This window comes from Hemitrygon akajei, unplaced genomic scaffold (genome assembly GCF_048418815.1).
Source record: "Hemitrygon akajei unplaced genomic scaffold, sHemAka1.3 Scf000069, whole genome shotgun sequence".
NCBI classification, from domain to species: domain Eukaryota; kingdom Metazoa; phylum Chordata; class Chondrichthyes; order Myliobatiformes; family Dasyatidae; genus Hemitrygon; species Hemitrygon akajei.
Window position 1 is genome coordinate 1,309,878 of NW_027331955.1, and position 17,794 is coordinate 1,327,671.

The following is a 17,794-nucleotide window of genomic DNA, read 5'->3' on the forward strand; positions in this document are numbered from 1 at the left end:
AGATCAGCTCCGTGTTAAATGTTTAACCATCACGGTGACTGAAGACAGCTGCAGGTTCATGAGGGACTGTTACTGTCAGATTCTGCAGTTCTTGCGGCTGCTCATCGCACCCAGGACTGAACCCTGGTCACTGAGCATTGGAGGAGTCTGTTCTGCTGATGTTAGCCTTAAACTAGACAGGCGTTTAATACAATGGATCTGTGAAAGATAAATCACTTCTGTATCAAATCCCGTGTCTCAGGTACTTACTGTCTCTACCACACTCACGATGCAAACTAGAGAGGCCACTCGGCCCATCTGGTCCCTGCCCATATTTCTGTTCCATATCAGTTTATCAAAATCTACCCTTGCCGTTCCCCTCTCACTCTCCCTGAGATGACAGGTTGCAACTAGTCACCACTCCGTGGGATAGGAGATTTCTCTTGAATTTCATAGAACTATAGAAATCTACAACACATTACAGACCCTTTGGCCCACAATGTTGTGCCGACCATGTAACTTACTCTAGAAACTGCTTAGAATTACCCTACCGCATAGCCCTCTATTTTCCTAAGCTCCATGTACCTATCTAAGAGTCTCTTAAAAGACCCTATTGTATCCGCCTCTACCACCGTCGCTGGCGGTGCATTCCACACACACACACCACTCTTTGCTTAAAAAACTTGGCTCTGACATCTCCTCTGTACCTACTTCCAAGCAGCTTAAACCTATTCCCCCTCGTGTTAGCCGTTTCAGCCCTGGGGAAAAGCCTCTGACTATCCACACGACCAATGCCTCTCATCATCTTATACACCCGCATGAATTTCCTGCATGATTTTCTCCAGGCTGAATAAGACGATGAGCTCACTGTGGTTGTGACGTTCTTCAGGGCTCCGGACGAAGTTGGTTAAACTCCTTCTTCCCCGCTCTTTTCAAAGTTTTGGGTCATTTTCACCAATTTTAAAGGACTGTGCCTCAGACAGCTGTGTTGTTGCAATTGTTACGGACCAGCAGCAACAGATCACTAATGGAGTCTGGTTTCGATGTTAAAACCACTCTCATTAGTATCTGCTACAAATATAAAAGATTAAATGAAATAAACAGAAGTTTATTTGCGTATATACAGCTCCCGAACTCTCAAGCTTGAGAAACAATGCTTAAGGTCTTAAGATGATAAAGTGGAAAAGTTCAGTAATCCACGGAATAAGTCAGTGAGAGGAGAGATTTGTAAATCCACACGAACGTCTAGAGAGAAGGCAATTACGAAGAATTCCACACACATTCCACGCTGGGTAAACGAAATAGTCGCCGAAGATCTTATCCGTCGATTCGTTCCGAAATCCACTTAGAAATATCACCAGGTGACAGTGGCAGGAATATCGTCTTCAAGGGGTTACCACAGAACACCCCGATTCCACGTAAGGGCTAACAAAAGTGATACCACAGGATACTGCAACAAATCCACACATATGGATTATACGAAGTGACAGTCACACAACTGTTGTGCACTGCGTGCCGATGATCAACCCAATCTTTTGGGCATAGCAGTGACAAGCTGAAGTCTCTCTCTCTCTCTCTCTCTCTCTCTCTCTCTCTCTCTCTCTCTCTCTCTCTCTCTCTCTCTCTCTCTCTCTCTCTCTCTCTCTCCCTCTCCCTCTCCCTCTCTCTCTCTCTCTCTCTCTCTCTTCCTCTCCCTCTCCCTCCCCTCCCTCTCTCCCTCTCTCCCCCCCTCTGTCTCTGCTGCAGCGCGTGTGTGACGTCACAGCCCCGCCTCACTCAGGCACTTAAAGCGTCACTCACAGTAAACGAATCTGCGATCTCGCAACACAATGCAATCTAAATTCTGACAGCTGACTAGCGAGTGAAACTTCGGTGTTGCAGAATCAGAAACCAAAGTGTTGCCAGCCTGAGTCAGGGCTTTGGGGCTCCAGAGAGAGAATGGTCTAGAGTTTACGAGGAGGAAGAGGAAGAGGAAACAGACCAGCAGGATATGGCTACAAAAGGAAGATCAGAAAAATTTGGAAACTGGTTGACCCAAAAAAAAAGATACTGGTGGTAACCAAAAGATCAGGCAACAATTGTGGAGAGGAATCAATAAACAACTTTTAGACCGAGCCTCTTCAGCATACCTAGACTGTGTACTCCGCTGCTTAGTTGCTGCCTGAGCTGCAGAGTTCCTCCAGCATTTTGTGTGTGTGCGTCTCTGTATGTCCAGCAACTGCAGAATCTCCTGTTTTATATCTGCATTTTACTTTGGCATTAGATACACGTTGATATTGAGTACATTGTTTACATGAGCCGCTTTCTGCGTTAAAAGAGCTGCAGGTTTTTTCGATACACCCGGAAAAAAATGAGATATGGACATTGAACCGGTGCTTCAAGAAATATTTAATGGCACCGTTATTACCCATAAGGCCCTGCGGTAAGAATTTTTGTCAGGCACTGAAGAACTGATGAACTGCGCAGGCGTCAGGCTGATGATGTCCCCGAGTATTACGCATGCGTGCAGAACACAGAAGGCTTTGAAAATGTCGGTTGCAGGTAAGAGCGATTCTCGTGTTTTTATCTTAAACTCCGACTTCGGGACGATTCCTGTGAATTTCTGACACCGTGGCCAGCAAACCCGGGACAGTCCTGCCCTCTTCCCCCTCTCTCAGCCCCACGATCCGTACACGGGCCCCGGGGAGCTTCCGGCTGATGAGGGAATGGGAACCGATGGATCTCTCAGACAGAGCTGAACTCCAGCTATCTAAATGCAAGGATTAGGAACTCGGAGAAAGGGAACAAAACCCATCTGTGGACACTTTCTGGAGGTCCCAGATACGTATGTTCCACGACCGCTGGACTAAGTGTGTAAATGTAGGAGGGGACTATGTTGAAAAATAGATGTGCTAGATTTTCTAAAATTGACTCCTTCAACCTTAGGCCACAAACTTAACTATCACCCCTTTTATATAGGGAAAAGCAGTATAACATTAGATGATCATCACCATAAGATGAAAGTTTAAATCTTAGCCTTTGTTTTAAATTAACACTTAGTCTTTCCTGTGATTAGAAAATAGGAATCTTGGCTAAATTACCAGACATAAAGTATGGTGAGGTACAGTGCTAGCATTGTAGATTAGCAAGGATTCTACTTTGGGTTGGACTTCCAGAGCACACTTACTGGATATCCACAGGACAGTATTGTTGAAGACTAAGACAGTACTTTCAAATAGAATTGGAAAGGAAATGAGAGCTTTTACCACCTGGTCATTTGCCACCTCTTCTTGTGATTCTGCTCCTAAATGTGAAGACATGGAGAAGTGAGTTTAAAATTATGCCATCGAACTGGTTGTAAGAATGGACCACACCTATTGGTCCTCATTTGCTTTATTCAGAGCCTTGTCAATAGCATGAATAACTGAATAAACATTTCATTAGAATGGGGTGGATTAAACTGAATATATAGGATCTTTAAATTATACCCCTTCCCACTTATTATTTTTGCTGGAAAAGAGATGTTGAAATTCTAAGTAATCCTGACTAAAGTGTAATATGGTTTTAAAAAAAGCTCAAGGTCAAATAAGTGTGAGACATTTGTAGAGCATTTTATAGGAAGGGACATTAAAGACATTCATCATTCATGCTGATTTTTCCTCCCAGCACTGCCGCAAATACACAAACCACCCCACCTCCCTTCAGATCTACTCCGGGCTGTGGCTGATGAACCAGTCAAGATTAGCAGTTCACCATCTGTGGGAAAAATTGAGTCCAAATACCTAATAAGTTTGGGATGTGTATATTCATCTCCCAATTTATGATGTAGGAGCATTGATATTATGCTGCTTTGTATGTAAAATATACAATCCTCTTTGTTCAAATCTTTATTAGCTAGGGAACTTACAAGTTTGCTTCAGGGAGTTGAGCAATTTAATTTTAAACAATAGCATGAATTGATAAATGTTACCAATTTTAAATAGCAAAAAGTTTATAGTATTTTTTTTCCTGGGGAAAAAATAAAAGGGGGAAAAAGACTTTGGGTCCGAAGTTTGAATAGTGTTATGATGTGACTGCATTTTTCGAAAGAAAAGAACAAAAATTGTAGTTATCCAAATGTAGAAAGGTTAATCCTACATTAAATGTGAATTGTGATTAAGAGATCCAAGATAATGTGTATTTAATAAAATAATTTAAATCAAATTATTGCTTTAAATCTACATTATACATTCAAGAATGCATTTTAGGTAGCTCAACACCTCATGCAGGTCAGTCAGGTATCTCTGCTCCCTTTAAACTTGCACGTTTCTGTTTCCCAGATGCTTTTGAAACTTACTTTGACCTTATTTTCTGAGCTTCTTTTAAACTTGCAGGTTATGTGGAACACATCATTCTATAATGTGATGTCTAAAAACAGTGATTTGGAAGTGAGGTATGATGTATTAATATGAGAACATCTAATAATACAGAAAATCTGCTCGTCCGACACCCAAGACCCAACCATGGCAGGTTCACTAAGTTTTACTGTGGTTAGTCACAGGTTTGGAGGGCTGTCGCCTGAAAGTAATGATCATTAATCACCATCAATGTTACATAGTTCACACTAAAAATAAAAGCACAAGGGAGAAATCGGCCTCTGCAGCAGCTTTTTTTTAGAGCGCTCAGTGGTTCATTTGAAATCAGGTCCAGAATTTACCTGCACTTCTGATGGGAAATCTGTTGGATGTGTTAATGACAAACATACACCCAAAAAATGTTATGAGTCAATGCACCGTGGATTGAACGCCAGCACTTTTGAACGGTGTGCTTCAGCCTATTCTGTTTCAATCTTTATGAAACGTGAAAGAATCTGAAAGGTCTAGAACTTGATAGAGGGCTAAAAGATTATGAGAGGCATAGACGGGGTGGATAGTCAGTACCTGTTTCCCTGGGCACCAATAGCAAACACCAGAGGGCATATGTATAAAATTAAGGGAGGGAAGTTTAGAGGAGACATCAGGGGTAAGTTTTTTTTACACAGAGGGTTGTGAGTGCCTGGAATGACTTGCCAGGGGTGGTGGTGGAGGCTAAAACATTAGAGGTATTTAAGAGCCTCTTGGACAGGCACATGGATGAAAGAAAAATGGAGGGTTACGGGTAGTGTGGGTTTAGTACTATTTTTAAGGATTATATGGGTTAGCACAACATGGAGGGCTGAAGGGCCTGTACTGTGCTGTAGTGTTCTATTCTATGGCTCTAAAATCTTTTACATCACCAGTTGAGAAAATCATCTTTGTTCTACCTCCAATCACAAAGAGGAAATCTGCAGATGCTGGAAATCCAAGCTACACACACAAAATGCTGGAGGAATTCAGCATTAGTACTCTTTTCCATAGATGCTGCCCGGCCTGCTGAGTTCCTCCAGCATTTTGTGTGCGTTGCTTGTTCTACCTCCTCTTGGTCTGGACTTTTCTACCGGTGAGAACATGTTTTGTCCCATTCTCTCTGGCTACATAATGATATCATCACCTTTGCCCTTGGCAACAAGTAGCTTTCACATCACAAATGTGCCAGACTCCGGTGAGACAGACTACTGCCCTTCCCTTCGTATTCATTGGCATTGCATTCACCACTGTCAGTCACCTGGGGGAGGGTTCAGGAGGAATATTTAAGTATAGAACTTTTACCTCTGTGTATTGTGGTGATGCAAGAGTTGGTGGGGAATTTTCAAATTGGAAGAAGTGAGTTGATATTTGGAAATCTGAATTTTTAAAGCATCATTTAGCAAGAAAATCACAGTAGGTGGTTTGCAAAAGCTGTGGCAAGTAAATCCGTCATTAACCACTACAGACCTGTTACGTAGGTTGTGTGAGAGTGCAGATGAACTCAATCAAACCCAGAGGAGATCAAAGTTCTTACTGACAGTGATTTGCTCGCTGTTGAAATGAATACCTCTCTATATAAAATTCAGTTTGCACATGTTGTTCTCACTGGGTAAAAATTGTACAGCACAAGATTTTTGCACACACTGGTCATTACAAATTAGAGGGGACACTGGTGGGAAGGCGGGGAGACCTCCAGTGTCCCTGACGCCCTCGCGTAGAATGTGTATATCCAGCTGCACTTTAAGGAGTTGGAGCTGGAAATGGATGAATTCCGCATCATCCGAGAGTTGGAGGGGGTGATAGATATGACATGGTGAGTTACACCCAAGGTGCAGGACACAGGAAACTGGGTGAGAGTCAGGAAGGAGAATGAAGTTAAATAGCCACCGCAGAGTACTCCTGTTGCCATCTCATACAACAACAGGTGGACACTTTACAAACTGTTAGGGGGGATTACCTGGCAGAGGAAAGTCAAAGGGGAGATGGGGGATTTGTTAGTTAGGGGAACAGAACTAGAATGGGACTAATATCCGAGTGGCAAGGCTTGCTAGTGCTTCCCTGTGGGGTTTGTGGTTAAACTAAAGTTGCAGGAAGGATTGGAGCCAGAGTGACAGAACAGATAGTGGACAGAGTGAATTGAATTGAATTGACTTTATTACATACATCCTTCATATACATGAGTTGTAGAAATCTTTATGTTACATCTCTGTCTAAATGTGCAATGTGAAATTTATAATAGTTTATAATAAATAGTATGTACAAAAGGACAGTCAGGATAAATAAAAGTACAATTGTATCAGCATGAATTAATCTATCAGAGGGCCTGGTGGAAGAAGCTGTCCCTGGGCCTGTTCATCCGGGCTTTCAGGCTGTGGTACCGTTTCCCAGATGGTAGCAGCTGGAACAGTTTGTGGTTGGGGTGACTCTCGTCCCCAATGATCCTTTTTACACAGTGGCCCTTTTTACACACCTGTTTTTGTCAATGTCCTGAATAGTGAGAAGTTCACATCTACATATGCGCTGGGCTGTCCGCACCACTCTCTGCAGAGTCCTGCAACTGAGTGAAGTACAGCACCCATACCAGACAGTGATGCAGCCAGTCAGGATGCTCTCAATTGTGCCCCTGTAGAAAGTTGTTAGTATTTGGGGCCCCATCCCAAACTTCCTGAACCGCCTGCAGTGAAAGTGGTGCTGTTCTGCCTTTTTCACCACACAGCCAGTATGTACAGACCAGGTGAGATCCTCGGTGTTGTGTATGCCCGGGAACTTGAAGCTGTTCACCCTCTCAACCCCAGATCCTGGGTCAGCCTGTCTCCATTTCTCCTGTAGTCTGCAGCCAGCTCCTTTGTTTTAGTGACATTGAGGGCCAGGTTGTTTTCTTGTTACCAAACAGAAGTTGTTCAGACCTCAGGGCATGAAATTATGATATTGTAGCCATTACTTGGACTTGCTTGCACCCAACAGTCTGAGGGATTTCAAGGAACAAATCTGTAGAGAGATTGTGTACTATGCCAAGAAACAAAGGTTGATAAAGTGTTACGAACCCCATAACTGGGTCACTTACCAGCAAAGTTAGAGAGGTCCGTTGAAGTCTGATGGTACTATTTTAACAGTATTTATTGGTAAAAGTACACCAACATAATATCAATGCAAACATACAGATACTATACGTCATCAATACTAGATCTAAAAGTGCGGGTATAATAATAATCAATAAGAAATAAGCTCTTTCGTTGTCTAGGGGATAATGTATTGTCCGATGGAAATATCAAAGGTCATTTAGTTCATGCAGGCTGCAGCCTTTGGTTGGAGTCAAGAGAGGGATTTTTGAAACTTGCCAGCTTTTCCTTTTTATGATGTCGATCCTTCCAGAGTTCCGTTGGTGTTGGTTTCTCCTTTTAGCTAAAGCCGTTCTTCCGTGGTAAGGCCCACCAATTCCTTGGCAAATGGAAAAGGACGCACGCGGGCCCCCCACTGGCTGTCACTATTAAACGCTGTCACGGGATTTCTTAGCGTGTCTCCTGGTGAGTCTAAAGGGGTTGTTCCCCAGACCATCTTTTATCCTTACTCACGGGGTCTCAGATATCAATCAGGTTGGGATGATGCAATCCCTCAACCAGCCCACTCTGGTCATCCCCTGAGGGCTTCAATGAATAGTACAGTACTCAATACACAATTCTGTCTCCAAGAGACAATGGCCAATATCCGTGGCTTTGTATCGCCGAGGCCAGGACACATTCCAAATGTCTCTCTCTCATTTCCTGGGTCCCCAGACCCGAATTAATAGCGATCTTGCGATTCTCGAAAAGGAGGGGGTTACTTTGTACCCTTTGGCTCCTCAGAGTTGTGGCACGTTCATAACAAAAGTGAGTGATTTTAACTTTCCATTTATTGACTGGACTCCCGTGCTGTAAAAGGACTAGATGGGGTAGAGTTTGTCAAATCTGCCTTGATCAGTACGTAAAATTCCCGATGTAGAAGTGTGCAGTAAGCTATTGGGAAGTGATCCAGTGCTAGTGACAGAAATTAGTGTATGGGAACACTTTGTATCTACTGATCATGAGATTCCAAGTAAATACAGAAAAACAGGGGCCTGGACCTCTTTCAAGATTCTAAATTGGAGAAAGGCCAATTTTTATGATATTTGCAAGGATTTGACAAGTGTGGATTGGGACAGGCTGTTTTTTAGCAAAGGAGTACTTGGTAAGTGGGAGTTCTTCAGAAGTGAAATTTTAAGGATGTAGAGTCTGTATGTGTCTGACAAAATAAAGTTGAATGGTAACTAGTGCAAGGAATCTTGGTTTTCAACTGTAAAGGGGATTTCATCTTTTTCTTTGTTACTGTGTATGTAATCAAAATGGCTTCATTGTTTTGTTAAAAGTAGGAATGTTTCTTTGTTGCGAGAGAGTGCTGGAAGCTTGTTTGGGTTAAAATTTACTGATAACGAGAATTGTATTCCTTTGTAAACCAATTGGGATTAATGTTGTTTTGCTTCTGAGTCTGTAAGCTATTGTTGGCGGGCTTTTGGGGAAATCGGCGCGAGGGGGTGAAAGAGAGAGGACGCGATGCTGTAAACGAGGTGAGGAACGGACCCCAAGTGGGGGGGGGGTCCGAGGCCAGGAGGTACCCCGAGGAGAGGAGATGAAGCTAGATGTGCTTGGTGGACCACTTCGGGTGGTCCTAAGCTGCGGGTCGAGGAGTTCGGAGGGGATCGTATGGTGGCCAGAAGACTTCAGTAATTGAGCTCCAACGGTTGTGCAGGAAGTGGTTTGGACTTTGATAAGTTTGGCGCCTTTTTATTTTTTTTCCTTCATATATATTGTATTGTTATTAATAACTTAGTTTTAGTAACCTTTATAAATTGTACTCATTTAATCGCATATGGTGTACTGTCTGTTTATGGCGAGGCGGGGACATCACACAGCATCCACACATGCTGATTACCCAGTTTGGCGGGGCCGAAGGCTGCTCCCCCTAGAAGAGAACAAGCTGAGCGAGCCTGAGGCGACCCAGGGGGTTGCACAACAGATACTGAGGCCCTGGATATCTCATTCCTCTAAATGCCATGGACTGTTGGGTGCAACCAAAACTCATTAATGACAACCATTTCATAATTCCACTCCCAAACTCATCTGACTTTCCTTTAGTTGTCTTCTGTTGGATTCTAAAAGGTCTTTTGCTCTTTTGTTTGCCCTCTCCTCAGCTTTTATGTTGGTTTTGGATTCTCATTTAACCCACAGTTGTGCCCTGCTGCCTTTCCAATGCTTCCACATCTTTGGGATGTATCGATCACTCAGCTCTTGAATTGCTCCCAGAAACTCCAGCCATTGCTGCTCCATTGTCACTCCTACCTTTTCCCTTCCAAACAAGTTTGGCCAGCTTCTCTGTCACAGAAACATGGAGAAGTTCAGTGGAGAAACAGGCTATTTGGCCCATTTTGTCAATGCCACAGAAACATTTAAGCTCTCTAATGCAACTACCTGCACCGGGATCATCACCCTCCATACCCCTACCATCCAGGTACCTGTCAAACTTCTCTTAATGGTGAAGTCGAGCTCATATTCACCACTAGTGCTGACATCTCAGTCTACACTCTCACGACCATTTCAGCAAAGAACTTTTCCAAATGTTCCCATTAAATTTTCACCTTCCCCACTTACCCATGACCTCTGGTTGTCATCCCACCCAACCTCAGTGGAAAAAGCAGCTTGCATTTACCCTATCTATACCCTCATAATTTTGTTTACTTCTAACAAATCCTCAAAGCAATGTATAATTTCCTTGTTTATGTTTAGAGCCTTTTTTAGGTTTAGAAAATGATGAGGGGTATTGATCGTGTGGATAGCCAGAGGTTTTTTTCCCAGCGTTGAAATGGCTAACAGGAGGGGGCGTAGTTTTAAGGTGCTTGGAAATAGATACCGAGGGGATGTCAGGGGTAAGTTTTTTTACACAGAGAGTGGTGGGTGTGTGTAATGCACTGCTAGCGGTGGTTGTCGAGGCGGATACAACAGGGTTTCTTAACATTCTCTTCGATAGGTACATGGAGCTCAGAAAAATAGAGGGCTATGCACTAGGGAAACTCCAGGCAGTTTCTAGAGTAAGTTACATAGTCGGCACAGCACTGTGGGCCAAAGAGTCTGTAATGTGCTATAGATTTCTATGATTCTATGAAATTCAAGGGAAATTTCCAAACCCACGGAGTGGTGACTAGCAGAGAATAGTGAGAAAGTTACTGGAACGTATGTGCAGGAACCGGAAATATAAGTATTTGGATCGATGTGGACTTATTAAGTATAGACAGCATGGCTTTGTGCATGGTAGGTCATGTCTAACCAGTCTTAGAGAGTCTCTCGAGGAAGTTATCAGGAAAGTGGATGAAGACAAGGCAGTGGATGTTGTCTACATGGACGTTAGCAAGGCACTTGACAAAGTCTCATATGGGAGTTTGGTCAACAAGGTTCAGTCACTCAGCATTCAAGATGAGATAGTAAATTGGATGAGACACTGTCTTTGGGAGAAGCCAGAGTGTGGTAGCAGATGGTTGCCTCTCTGACTGGAACCTGTGACTAGTGGTTGCCACAGGGATCAGTGCTGGATCTGTTGTTGTTTGTCATCTATATCAGTAATCTGGATGATACTGTGGTTAACTGGATCAGCAAATTTGTGGATGACACCAATACTGGTGGTGTAGTGGACAGTGAGGAAGACTATCATGGCTTGCAGTGTGATCTGGACCAGCTGGCAAAATGGTTTGGGAAATGGAAAATGGAATTTAATGCAGACCAGTTTGAGTTGTTGCACTTTGGTATGACCTACCAAGGGAGGTCTTTCACAGTGACTGGTCGGGCACGGAGGAGTGTTGTAGAAGAAAGGGACCTGGGAATACAAGTCCTTAATTCACTGAAAGTGGTTTCACAGTTAGATAGTGATGGAAAAAAAGATTTTAGCCCATTGGCCTTCATGAACCAAATACTGACAATAGATGGATGTTAAGTTGACTTGTAAAAGACATTGGTGAGGCCTAATTTGGAGTATTCTGTGCAGTTTTGGTCACAAACCTACAGGAAAGATGTAAAAGAGGTTCAGAGATTTTAGAGAAAATTCACAAGGATGTTGCCAAGTTTGGAGGACTTGGGTTATAAGGAAGGATCGAACGGGTCAGGACTTTATTACTTGGAAGTTAGAAGATCGAGGGGAGATTTGTTTGTGATAAGAGAGGCATGGATAGTGTAAATGCAAGCTGGCTTTTTCCACTGAGATGGGGAGGGACTATAACCAGTGGCCAGGGGTTACAGTGAAAGGTGAAATGCTAAGGGGAGCATGAGGGGAAACTTCTTCACACAGACAGTCGTCTGGGTGTGGAATGAGCAGCCAGCACAAGTGGTGCATGCGAGCTCGATTTCAACATTTAAGTGGTTCGTGTAGGTACCTGAATGGTAGGGGTATGGGAGTGGTCAATTTAAATAGTTCAGCACATACTAGTTGGCCCAAAGGGCCTGTTTCTGTGTTGTAATTTTCTATGACTGTGACAAGAACCTAAAATAATACAAAAATTCACTCTAAGTCCTTTTAACAGCTGCGGACCAACAATTCACCTCAACAGGAATTTTTTATATGGCGTTAAAACTGTGGCACTTTAAGTTAATAATACATAAAAGAAGATCCCAGCTGCACGTCAAGAGACTATTTGTGTGAGACTGTTTCAGTTACTGTGGGGCGAGGAACCCGTGCAGCTCAGTAGGAACAGGGAATAATACCAATGGAGAGAGTCAAACTGAGCCAAAGCACAGATTGGTGATGGCAGAAATGCCCCATTCTTAACAGAGACAGGAAGAGCATCAGGGAATTGATGGTCATTCCAGATACCAGCACTCTGCCCAGTCAGGAGATGATTTCTCTTCCAACTTGTGTTGAACCTCACTGTAACAGTGTGACACCAGATCAAACCTTGGCAACTCATGTAATCTCATCTGAAATGTTGCCCTAAACCCATTGATGGATTTTGTAAATATTTTCACAGGTTAAAAACGAGAAGGAATTTGTCTCCAGGAATCTCAAACACGGCACACAAGTTTTGCTGTCTCTGTCTAGATATTTAAGAAGTGGAGCAAGCTACCTACCTACTTCCAAGTGACATCTCCTCTTCACTCGATCATCCTTCCTGCTCAGACTGTGGGGAGGGATTCACTCGGTCATCTGACCGAATAGCAAGCCTGTCATTTTACACAGGAGAAAGGCCATTTACCTGCTCAGACAGTGGAAATATATTCACTCGGTCATCTCAACTGAAGGTACATCAGCAAGTTCACACTGGGCAAGGCCATTCACTTTTTCTGTTTGTGAGAAAGGATTCAATTGGTCTTCCTACCTGCGGACACGCCGTCAGTTCACACCACACCGAGCAGAGGTTGTTCATCTGTTGAATTTCAGGGAAAGGATTCACTCAGTCATCTGACCTAATGGCTCACCAGCCAGTTCACACCGGGGAGCGGCCGTACACCTGCTCAGTCTGTGAGAAGAGATTCACTCACTCTTCCACCCTATGGAAACACCAGCTAGTTCACACTGGGGAGAAGCAATTCACCTGCTCAGAATGTGGGAAGAGATTCACTCAGTCATCCAACCTACTGGTACATCAGCGAGTTCACACTGGGGAGAAGCCGTTCATCTGCTCAGAATGTGGGAAGGGATTCACTCAGTCATCCACCCTACAGAGTCATCAGAGAGTTCACACTGGGGAGAAGCCGTTCACCTGCTCAGAATGTGGGAAACGATTCACTCGGTCATTCCAACTACTTGAACACCTGCGAGTTCACACTGGGGAGAGGCCATTCACCTGCTCAGAATGTGGGAAAGGATTCACTCAGTTATCCACCCTACAGAGACATCAGCGGGTTCACACTGGGGAGAAGCCGTTCACCTGCTCAGAATGTGGGAAAGGATTCACTCAGTCATCCCACCTACAGAGTCATCAGCGAGTTCACACTGGGGAGAAGCCGTTCACCTGCTTAGACTGTGGGAAGAGATTCACTGATTCATCCAACCTACAGAGGCATCGGCAATTTCACACTGGGGAGAAGCCGTTCACCTGCTCAGTCTGTGGGAAGGGATTCACTCATTTATCCAACCAACAAAATCATCAGCGAGTTCACACTGGGGAAAAGCCGTTCACCTGCTCAGACTGCGGGAAGAGATTCACTCATTCATCCACCCTACAGAGTCATCAGCGACTTCACACTGGGGAGAGGCCATTCACCTGCTCAGTCTGTGGGAAGGGATTCACTCAGTTATCCAACCTACAGAGTCATCAGCGAGTTCACACTGGGGAGAAGCCATTCACCTGCTCAGTCTGTGGGAAGGGATTCACTCAGTTATCCAACCTACAGAGTCATCAGCGAGTTCACACTGGGGAGAAGCCATTCACCTGCTCAGTCTGTGGGAAGGGATTCACTCAGTTATCCAACCTACAAAATCATCAGCGAGTTCACACTGGGGAGAAGCCGTTCACCTGCTCAGAATGTGGGAATCGATTCACTCAGTTATCCCACCTACTTGAACACCTGCGAGTTCACACTGGGGAGTAGCCGTTCAGCTGCTCAGAATGTGGGAAGGGATTCACTCGGTCATCCCACCTACTTGAACACCTGCGAGTTCACACTGGGGAGAAGCCATTCACCTGCTCAGAATGTGGTAAGAGATTCACTCAGAGGTCTGAAGATGGCGCTCATGGAGTAAACCGCTTCTAGGCTTTGCTCCAAACCTTTTACATCTTTTTAACCTACAAACACCCCTTAAAGGATCTTTTTATACTTATTCTAAAGGGGTCTAAACATACAGAATTTTTCTTTTTAACTATTTGAATTATTCTCAACTTGCTGAAATGTCTAGAGCAAAAGAATGGAAACAGACGAAAGAACCGATAACTTTAGAATCAATTGTGAAGCTTATAGAAGACAAATTTGAAGAACTGGAGAGAAAAATAACCGTAAAGTTTTTTCGGTTTGATGAGCATTTGAAACTAGTTGAAGAAAAGCTCCAGACATTTTCACTGGAATCACAAAAACAACAAGCAAGTATTTTGGCTCTTGAAGAAGCCGCTTGCAAGAAAGATCGTATAATTGAAAAAATACAAGAAGAGCAAACTTCGACTTCTCAACAGATGGATCGTTATAAAGTTAAAATTATTGATTTGGAAAATCGCTCTCAAAGACAAAATCTTCGATTAATTGGGATTCTGGAAAAATTTGAGAGCAGTGATCTTACCATTTTTTCTCTAAATTTCTAATGGATGTCTTGGGTCCAGAGGTACTGGACTCTCCCCCGGTAATCGATGGGGCACACCGTATCTCCCATTTTCGGTCGTATTCAAGTTTGAAACCACGACATGTAATTCTTCAGATCCATTACGCTCATACCAAAGAACGTTTGATTCGGGTGGCTCGAAAAAAAGGGATGATCAGCTATCAAGAGTTCAAATTTCGCATTCTGGAAGATTATAGCCCTGAAATCTTAAGGGCGAGAATGGCTTTTAGATCGGTTATGTCGAAATTTCACCAGAAAGGCTGCAAGCAAGCGCTGTTATTTCCAGCACACTTGAAAGTCACTCTTGATGACGGAACTTTTCGGCTGTTTAAATCTCCAGCGGATACTCAAAATTTCCTGGAACAATGACATTCTATCGGGCTGACTAATGTAATTTAGCCTATAGATTTGGATCTGTTACAGAATGATGTTTGGGTTTTTTTGGGGGTATGGCTTACATGTATTTCTTATATACGGTTAAAGCTCTTTTTTGCTCGGTTCATTTGGACTTTATTATTTTTCCATATTATTAATCTATTAGCGTTGAAAATAACTTATTAGGGTTTTTTTTCTCCTTTTTGCTTTTCTTTTTAAGCTGATATACGCTTTTTTATACTCTTAACATTTAAATATTAAGATTTTTTAAAAAAATAAAATGTCGTTTCTTCTTCCCGGCAGACTTCAGTGCTTGGAGCGTCATATCTGTTTAGATGTGTTTGAAATTTTTAAACTTTCATTTAAAATACCAATCCAGTATTAGTCATCTATGGGTTTTATCGTTTTAATTCTTTTTTAACCCTTTTGTTTATATACATTTATAATACTAATTTTATATTTTAACTTTTGTTATACCAACCCTCTCTTATAACGTGGGGTGTTTGTATTTTTTTTAAAACTTTGTTGCGTCTGAGTTGCCGTCTTGAGACACGGGGGTAATTTTAGTATTAGATTGCTTGCTTGCCTCTTTTTGGCTTTTTTTCCTGGGGTTTTGAGGGTGGAGGGAGGGGGATTTTTCTTTCTTCTTTTTTTTTGCTTGCTTTCTGCTTAGTTTTATTTCATGGGCTTATATGAAACTACAAAAATGGTCGCAGTGCCGTGACTTCTGGTTTCTCCTTGAACTTACTTCCTTCTTCCGGGTTCATGAGTTCACTTTTTTTTCAAACTTATGTGTTAATTGTAATAAGTATTGTCAATATGGATAGGACTATTAACTTTGTTTCTTGGAATACTAATGGTTTAAATCATCAGATCAAACGGAAAAAAACATTCAAAGTATTCCATAGAATGAATGCTAATGTTATTTTTGTACAAGAGACTCATGTAAGGAAGGTGGATAGTCAACGGTTGTTTAGGTTTTGGAAGGGCCAACAGTATCACTCAAATTCGCAAGCCAAAGTGAGAGGTGTTTCTATTTTTATAGATTCATCAACTTCTTTTATACATCATGAAACAATTTCAGATCCGCAAGGTAGATTTTTGCTTATTACTGGTCTACTTTTTAATCAAAAGGTTGTTTTAGTTAATGTTTATGCTCCAAATACTGATTGTCCTGAATTTTTTAAATGTTTATTTACATCCTTTCCTAATTTGAATCAATATAGATTAATAATGGGTGGGGCTTTTAACTGTTGTTTAAACCCTTTGATGGATAGATCCAAGCCCACCCAAACTCTTCCGAATAAATCGGCTTCTCTTATTAACTCTTTTATGATTGATTCAGCTATTTGTGAAATTTGGCGCTTTTTACACCCTAACGACAGAGTTTTCATACTTTTCCCATGTTTACCATAATTAGTCAAGAATTGATTACTTTTTCATTGATCACCATTTACTTAACAGATGTTATGGATTGTAAATATGACTCTATTACCATATCTGATCATGCACCTTTGAAGTTATCTATTAAGATGACGGATTCATATATTAATACTAAAGGTTGGAGGTTTAATCCTGTTTTATTGCAGGATCCTGAATTTGTCAACTTTATTAAACAGCAAATTGATTTGTTTTTCTCAACAAATTTTACAGCAGAGATCTCTAGTGGAACTTTGTGGGATACTTTTAAAGTATATATTCGTGGACAGATTATTTCATATTCTGCTGGAGTTAGAAAACAAACTAATTCTAAAATATTAATACTAGTTGATAAAATTAAAGCAATTGACAAGATTTATTCAATGACCCCCTAGCAAAGAACTTTATAAAGAAAGAGTGGAACTTCAAATGGAGCATAGCTTACTATTATCCTCCTCGATTGAAAGTCAGTTAATTAAATCAAAAGCCCAATTCTATATATATGGAGATAAGTTTGGTAAATTACTAGCTAATCAATTGAAAATTGTTTCAGATAAATGACAGATTACTAGGATTCGTAAACAAGATGGTACTTTGACGATCGATCACAAAGAGATAAATAAAGCCTTTCAAGATTTTTATAATTATATCAATCAAAATGTACTAAGGACTCTTCTATAATAAATGAATTTTTAAGGAAATTGAATATTCCAAAAGTAACTGTTGAGGATAGTGTATTTTTGGATACACCTATTACGGAGTCTGAAATAGAAAAGGCTATTTTTTCAATGAATTCTTGTAAAGCTTCTGGTCCAGATGGTTTTTGTACAGAATTTTTTAAATCTTTTTCTTCCATACTTTCTCCTTGGCTTTGTAAAATTTTTAAAGATGCATTAAGTATAGGTAAACTACCACAATCTTTTTATGAAGCTTCTATTTCTTTAATTCTTAAAAAAGATAAAGACCCTACTGAATGCACATCCTATCGGCCTATATCCTTGTTGAATACAGATTTTAAGATTTTTAGTAAAATTTTGGCTATTAGATTAGAAAATATATTACCTCAAATTATTTCTGAAGATCAGACTGGATTTATTAAAAATCGCTATTCATCTTTTAACATTAGAAAATTAATTAATATTATTTATACCTCTTCATCTAAAATACCAGAATGTGTCATTTCTTTAGATGCCGAAAAAGCATTTGATAGAGTCGAATGGCCATATTTATTTAATACAATGCAACATTTTAATTTTAGTTCAAAATTTATATCATGGATTAAATTAATATACCATAAACCCCTAGCTTCGGTTTTTACCAATAATCAAAGATCACCTTTTTTTCAGCTATTTCGTGGTACAAGGCAAGGTTGTCCT

At 41.5% G+C, this 17,794-nt stretch overlaps 1 protein-coding gene across 1 annotated transcript; it reads left to right on the forward strand.

The window, feature by feature from the left end:
- Positions 1 to 12,725: 12,725 nt before the first annotated feature.
- LOC140722097 (uncharacterized) lies at positions 12,726 to 14,266 on the forward strand. Its single transcript, XM_073036889.1, has one exon. The coding sequence runs from the start codon at positions 12,782 to 12,784 to the stop codon at positions 13,904 to 13,906; it is 1,125 nt and encodes a 374-aa protein (XP_072892990.1). The 5' UTR covers positions 12,726 to 12,781; the 3' UTR covers positions 13,907 to 14,266.
- The last annotated feature ends 3,528 nt before the right edge of the window (positions 14,267 to 17,794 follow it).

Bases quoted from the DNA above. Each gene is read 5' to 3' on its own strand.
- LOC140722097 (XM_073036889.1), top strand. From the start codon at position 12,782: ATGGCTCACCAGCCAGTTCACACCGGGGAGCGGCCGTACACCTGCTCA.